At 45.2% G+C, this 7,500-nt stretch overlaps 1 protein-coding gene across 1 annotated transcript in view; it reads right to left on the bottom strand.

Moving 5' to 3' along the window:
• Positions 1–6,646: 6,646 nt before the first annotated feature.
• Positions 6,647–7,500, bottom strand: part of LOC308146606 (zinc finger protein AEBP2-like) — a gene marked incomplete at its 5' end in the record, with an annotated part of 4,159 nt that continues 3,305 nt past the window's right edge. The window contains 2 exon segments of the mRNA XM_080518509.1: positions 6,647–6,826; positions 6,902–7,015. Coding sequence (XP_080374635.1) covers positions 6,814–6,826; positions 6,902–7,015 — 127 coding nt within the window.

The following is a 7,500-nucleotide window of genomic DNA, read 5'->3' as shown; positions in this document are numbered from 1 at the left end:
TGGATATGAGAGGAACTGCACTCTAAATTCTCTATAAGTCCCCCTGGTGGACATGAGAGGAACTGCACTCTAAATTCTATTTTACTCCCCCTGGTGGACATGAGAGGAACTGCACTCTAAATTCTATTTTACTCCCCCTGGTGGACAGAAGAGGAACTGCACTCTAAATTCTCTATTTCTCCCCCTGATGGACAGAAGAGGAACTGCACTCTAAATTCTCTGTTTCTCCCCCTGGTGGACAGAAGACGAACTGCACAGTAAATTCTCTGTTTCTCCCCCTGGTGGACATGAGAGGAACTGCACTCTAAATTATCTATTTCTCCCCCTGAAGGACAGAAGAGGAACTGCACTCTAAATAATCTATAAGTCCCCCTGGTGGACATGAGAGGAACTGCACTCTAAATTCTCTATAAGTCCCCCTGGTGGACATGAGAGGAACTGCACTCTAAATTATCTATTTCTCCCCCTGGTGGACATGAGAGGAACTGCACTCTAAATTATCTATTTCTCCCCCTGGTGGACATGAGAGGAACTGCACTCTAAATTCTCTATAAGTCCCCCTGATGGACCGAAGAGGAACTGCACTCTAAATTCTCTATAAGTCCCCCTGGTGGACATGAGAGGAACTGCACTCTAAATTCTCTATAAGTCCCCCTGGTGGACATGAGAGGAACTGCACTCTAAATTCTCTATTTCTCCCCCTGATGGACCGAAGAGGAACTGCTCTCTAAATTCTCTATTTCTCCCCCTGGTGGACATGAGAGGAACTGCACTCTAAATTCTCTATTTCTCCCCCTGGTGGACATGAGAGGAACTGCACAGTAAATTCTCTATAAGTCCCCCTGATGGACATGAGAGGAACTGCACTCTAAATTCTCTATAAGTCCCCCTGGTGGACATGAGAGGAACTGCACAGTAAATTCTCTATAAGTCCCCCTGATGGACATGAGAGGAACTGCACTCTAAATTCTATATAAGTCCCCCTGGTGGACAGAAGACGAACTGCACAGTAAATTCTCTGTTTCTCCCCCTGGTGGACATGAGAGGAACTGCACTCTAAATTATCTATTTCTCCCCCTGAAGGACAGAAGAGGAACTGCACTCTAAATAATCTATAAGTCCCCCTGGTGGACATGAGAGGAACTGCACTCTAAATTCTCTATAAGTCCCCCTGGTGGACATGAGAGGAACTGCACTCTAAATTATCTATTTCTCCCCCTGGTGGACATGAGAGGAACTGCACTCTAAATTATCTATTTCTCCCCCTGGTGGACATGAGAGGAACTGCACTCTAAATTCTCTATAAGTCCCCCTGATGGACCGAAGAGGAACTGCACTCTAAATTCTCTATTTCTCCCCCTGATGGACCGAAGAGGAACTGCACTCTAAATTCTCTATAAGTCCCCCTGATGGACCGAAGAGGAACTGCACTCTAAATTCTCTATAAGTCCCCCTGGTGGACATGAGAGGAACTGCACTCTAAATTCTCTATAAGTCCCCCTGGTGGACATGAGAGGAACTGCACTCTAAATTCTCTATTTCTCCCCCTGATGGACCGAAGAGGAACTGCTCTCTAAATTCTCTATTTCTCCCCCTGGTGGACATGAGAGGAACTGCACTCTAAATTCTCTATTTCTCCCCCTGGTGGACATGAGAGGAACTGCACAGTAAATTCTCTATAAGTCCCCCTGATGGACATGAGAGGAACTGCACTCTAAATTCTCTATAAGTCCCCCTGGTGGACATGAGAGGAACTGCACAGTAAATTCTCTATAAGTCCCCCTGATGGACATGAGAGGAACTGCACTCTAAATTCTATATAAGTCCCCCTGGTGGACAGAAGAGGAACTGCACTCTAAATTCTCTATAAGTCCCCCTGGTGGACATGAGAGGAACTGCACAGTAAATTCTCTATAAGTCCCCCTGATGGACATGAGAGGAACTGCACTCTAAATTCTATATAAGTCCCCCTGATGGACAGAAGAGGAACTGCACTCTAAATTCTCTATTTCTCCCCCTGGTGGACATGAGAGGAACTGCACTCTAAATTCTCTATTTCTCCCCCTGGTGGGCATGAGAGGAACTGCACTCTAAATTCTCTATTTCTCCCCCTGAAGGACAGAAGAGGAACTGCACTCTAAATAATCTATAAGTCCCCCTGGTGGACATGAGAGGAACTGCACTCTAAATTCTCTATAAGTCCCCCTGGTGGACATGAGAGGAACTGCACTCTAAATAATCTATAAGTCCCCCTGGTGGACATGAGAGGAACTGCACTCTAAATTCTCTATAAGTCCCCCTGGTGGACATGAGAGGAACTGCACTCTAAATTCTCTATTTCTCTCCCTGGTGGACATGAGAGGAACTGCACTCTAAATTATCTATTTCTCCCCCTGGTGGACATGAGAGGAACTGCACTCTAAATTCTCTATAAGTCCCCCTGATGGACCGAAGAGGAACTGCACTCTAAATTCTCTATAAGTCCCCCTGGTGGACATGAGAGGAACTGCACTCTAAATTCTCTATTTCTCCCCCTGGTGGACATGAGAGGAACTGCACTCTAAATTATCTATTTCTCCCCCTGGTGGACATGAGAGGAACTGCACTCTAAATTATCTATTTCTCCCCCTGGTGGACATGAGAGGAACTGCACTCTAAATTCTCTATAAGTCCCCCTGATGGACAGAAGAGGAACTGCACTCTAAATTCTCTATAAGTCCCCCTGGTGGACATGAGAGGAACTGCACTCTAAATTATCTATTTCTCCCACTGGTGGACATGAGAGGAACTGCACTCTAAATTCTGTATTTCTCCCCCTCGTGGACATGAGAGGAACTGCACTCTAAATTCTGTATTTCTCCCCCTGGTGGACAGGAGAGGAACTGCACTCTAAATTATCTATAAGTCCCCCTAGTGGACATGAGAGGAACTGCACTCTAAATAATCTATAAGTCCCCCTGGTGGACATGAGAGGAACTGCACTCTAAATAACCTATTTCTCCCCCTGGTGGACAGAAGAGGAACTGCACTCTAAATTCTCTATTTCTCCCCCTGGTGGACAGAAGAGGAACTGCACTCTAAATTCTCTATAAGTCCCCCTGGTGGACATGAGAGGAACTGCACTCTAAATTATCTACAAGTCCCCCTGGTGGACAGAAGAGGAACTGCACTCTAAATTCTCTATAAGTCCCCCTGGTGGACAGAAGAGGAACTGCACTCTAAATTCTCTATAAGTCCCCCTGGTGGACATGAGAGGAACTGCACTCTAAATTCTCTATAAGTCCCCCTGGTGGACAGAAGAGGAACTGCACTCTAAATTCTCTATAAGTGCCCCTGATGGACAGAAGAGGAACTGCACTCTAAATTCTCTATAAGTCCCCCTGGTGGACATGAGAGGAACTGCACTCTAAATTCTCTATAAGTCCCCCTGGTGGACAGAAGAGGAACTGCACTCTAAATTCTCTATAAGTGCCCCTGATGGACAGAAGAGGAACTGCACTCTAAATTCTCTATAAGTCCCCCTGGTGGACATGAGAGGAACTGCACAGTAAATTCTCTATAAGTCCCCCTGATGGACATGAGAGGAACTGCACTCTAAATTCTCTATAAGTCCCCCTGGTGGACATGAGAGGAACTGCACTATAAATTATCTATTTCTCCCCCTGGTGGACATGAGAGGAACTGCACTCTAAATTATCTATTTCTCCCCCTGGTGGACATGAGAGGAACTGCACTCTAAATTATCTATTTCTCCCCCTGGTGGACATGAGAGGAACTGCACTCTAAATTCTCTATTTCTCCCCCTGATGGACCGAAGAGGAACTGCACTCTAAATTCTCTATAAGTGCCCCTGATGGACAGAAGAGGAACTGCACTCTAAATTCTCTATAAGTCCCCCTGGTGGACATGAGAGGAACTGCACTCTAAATTATCTATTTCTCCCCCTGGTGGACATGAGAGGAACTGCACTCTAAATTCTCTATAAGTCCCCCTGATGGACCGAAGAGGAACTGCACTCTAAATTCTCTATAAGTCCCCCTGATGGACCGAAGAGGAACTGCACTCTAAATTCTCTATTTCTCCCCCTGATGGACCGAAGAGGAACTGCACTCTAAATTCTCTATAAGTCCCCCTGATGGACCGAAGAGGAACTGCACTCTAAATTATCTATTTCTCCCCCTGGTGGACAGGAGAGGAACTGCACTCTAAATTCTCTATTTCTCCCCCTGGTGGACAGAAGAGGAACTGCACTCTAAATTCTCTATTTCTCCCCCTGGTGGACATGAGAGGAACTGCACTCTAAATTCTCTATTTCTCCCCCTGATGGACCGAAGAGGAACTGCACTCTAAATTCTCTATAAGTCCCCCTGGTGGACATGAGAGGAACTGCACTCTAAATTCTCTATAAGTCTCCCTGGTGGACATGAGAGGAACTGCACTCTAAATTCTCTATTTCTCCCCCTGATGGACCGAAGAGGAACTGCACTCTAAATTCTCTATTTCTCCCCCTGGTGGACAGGAGAGGAACTGCACTCTAAATTATCTATTTCTCCCCCCGATGGACAGGACGGGAACTGCACTCTAAATTCTCTATTTCTCCCCCTGGTGGACAGAAGAGGAACTGCACTCTAAATTATCTATTTCTCCCACTGGTGGACATGAGAGGAACTGCACTCTAAATTCTGTATTTCTCCCCCTCGTGGACATGAGAGGAACTGCACTCTAAATTATCTATAAGTCCCCCTAGTGGACATGAGAGGAACTGCACTCTAAATAACCTATTTCTCCCCCTGGTGGACAGAAGAGCAACTGCACTCTAAATTCTCTATTTCTCCCCCTGGTGGACATGAGAGGAACTGCACTCTAAATTATCTATAAGTCCCCCTGGTGGACATGAGAGGAACTGCACTCTAAATTCTCTATTTCTCCCCCTGGTGGACATGAGAGGAACTGCACTCTAAATTCTCTATAAGTCTCCCTGGTGGACATGAGAGGAACTGCACTCTAAATTCTCTATTTCTCCCCCTGATGGACCGAAGAGGAACTGCACTCTAAATTCTCTATTTCTCCCCCTGGTGGACAGGAGAGGAACTGCACTCTAAATTATCTATTTCTCCCCCCGATGGACAGGACGGGAACTGCACTCTAAATTCTCTTTCTCCCCCTGGTGGACAGAAGAGGAACTGCACTCTAAATTATCTATTTCTCCACTGGTGGACATGAGAGGAACTGCACTCTAAATTCTGTATTTCTCCCCCTCGTGGACATGAGAGGAACTGCACTCTAAATTATCTATAAGTCCCCCTAGTGGACATGAGAGGAACTGCACTCTAAATAACCTATTTCTCCCCCTGGTGGACAGAAGAGCAACTGCACTCTAAATTCTCTATTTCTCCCCCTGGTGGACATGAGAGGAACTGCACTCTAAATTATCTATAAGTCCCCCTGGTGGACATGAGAGGAACTGCACTCTAAATTATCTACAAGTCCCCCTGGTGGACAGAAGAGGAACTGCACTCTAAATTCTCTATTTCTCCCCCTGATGGACAGAAGAGGAACTGCACTCTAAATTCTCTATAAGTCCCCCTGGTGGACATGAGAGGAACTGCACTCTAAATTCTCTATTTCTCCCCCTCGTGGACATGAGAGGAACTGCACTCTAAATTCTGTATTTCTCCCCCTCGTGGACATGAGAGGAACTGCACTCTAAATTATCTATAAGTCCCCCTGGTGGACATGAGAGGAACTGCACTGTAAATTCTCTCCATATATATTTTTTAGACGATTTCTTTTCTTACTGGATTGTTTTATTTTTGCTTATCCTACTTTTGTGCTCTTTTTGCTCTTGTTTAGATGTTTACATATTTTATTTTAATTCTTTAATTTTATAATTTCTGCACCTTTTTACCTTGAGATGTTGTAAGTTTGTAAATAAATGCTATTCCATTTGTATGCCGTACTATAGCCTAACCATAATTAATAATCCAAATCCACCATTTTCTCCTGTTTTTAAATATTTCCCCATGTGGAGCCCCGGTGGTCCCGGCGGTGGAGACACGATCTTGAGTCTGGTCCTCTTGCTGGGGTCTGGACGGTCGGCGAACAACATTAACACTTGATGCACTTTAAACCTGTACTTTATGTATATTCCAGGTATTTCTGGAGCTTTTTGACTAATAAACCTGTACTTTATGTATATTTCCAGGTATTTCTGGAGCTTTTTGACTAATAAACCTGTACTTTATGTATATTTCCAGGTATTTCTGGACTTTTTAACTAATAAACCTGTACTTTATGTATACTTCCAGGTATTTCTGGAGCTTTTTAACTAATAAACCTGTACTTTATGTATATTTCAAGGTATTTCTGGAGTTTTTTAACAACATTCATGTCAGCGAACAACATGAACACTTGATGCTGAGGATGAACTTTACCTTTTTCTACGTGGAGCAGGAAGGATCGTCCTGGAAAACGACTGCAGGAAAAACTCATAAAATCTGGAAAATATCCACTTAAATGTCTTGAAGTTTAACTGAAGGTGAACATTTCATGTTGTGAGTGTGTGTGTGTGTGTGAGTGTGAGTGAGCACAGCAGCAGCAGGTGGACAGTGGACACTTTAATGTCTCATCATCTTCTATCGTCTGTCTACAGAAATCCAGTAAAAAACAAAAAAACAAAAAAACAAACAACTCAAAAGTATAAAAATATATTACAAATCTCATATTTACAGACTCGTCTACAGTCTACAGTACAGTTAGTATCTACACTCCTCCTACACTAACATGGGGGGGGGGGGGGGGGGCAGCAGGTCGTCAGAAGAACATCCTGAGGAGGAAACACACACACATTAGGACCCAGACACACCCCCCCCCCCCCCCCCCCCCCCACACACACACACACCTGTAGATGTTGGGGTCCAGCAGCACCGCCGTGTCGGTCGGCAGCTTGGAGAGATGAACCACTTTGGTCTTCTGCTGCAGGCGGTCGCCTTCGTTCACCCACACGTCTGGCAGACTGACACACAATCACTCACATTACAACTCATTTCTAGTTACTTTCAGCAGCGGCCAACACCCCCCCCCACTCTTGGACAAAAAGGGGCGGGGCTTCCCGACTATTTAAATCTCGTTACGCGGGGAAACTTTACAAAAGCAGTCGTTTCCTTGGGTTCAGTGACCGTGTTTGTTAGTTCCTAGTATTCTGTGACACCTGAACGCACCGCCAGACCGAGCTGGGCTGTGATTGGCTGGGAGTGCAGAAGGGGGCGGGTCAAGTGAGCCATACACACTGTATGTGTGTGTGAGTTTGGAGGAACTCCATGTGAAGAGAATCAATATAGAAAATATAGAAAGTGAGTCGTTTCTTCTTCTGTCTCGTCTTTGATGTCCTGCTTTGTCTTTGTCTTTTCCATCGTTTCATTTACTGGACGAGTCAAACGTCTGGGAAAGACCAGAGCAACACCATGAGAGCAGCAAGGGCTGGGGGCGGGGCTAATGAGC

This window comes from Blennius ocellaris (genome assembly GCF_963422515.1).
Source record: "Blennius ocellaris genome assembly, chromosome: 22".
Classification (NCBI taxonomy): Eukaryota; Metazoa; Chordata; class Actinopteri; order Blenniiformes; family Blenniidae; genus Blennius; species Blennius ocellaris.
Note: the sequence above shows the minus strand (reverse complement) of the source record. Positions and strands in the feature narration are given on the sequence as shown.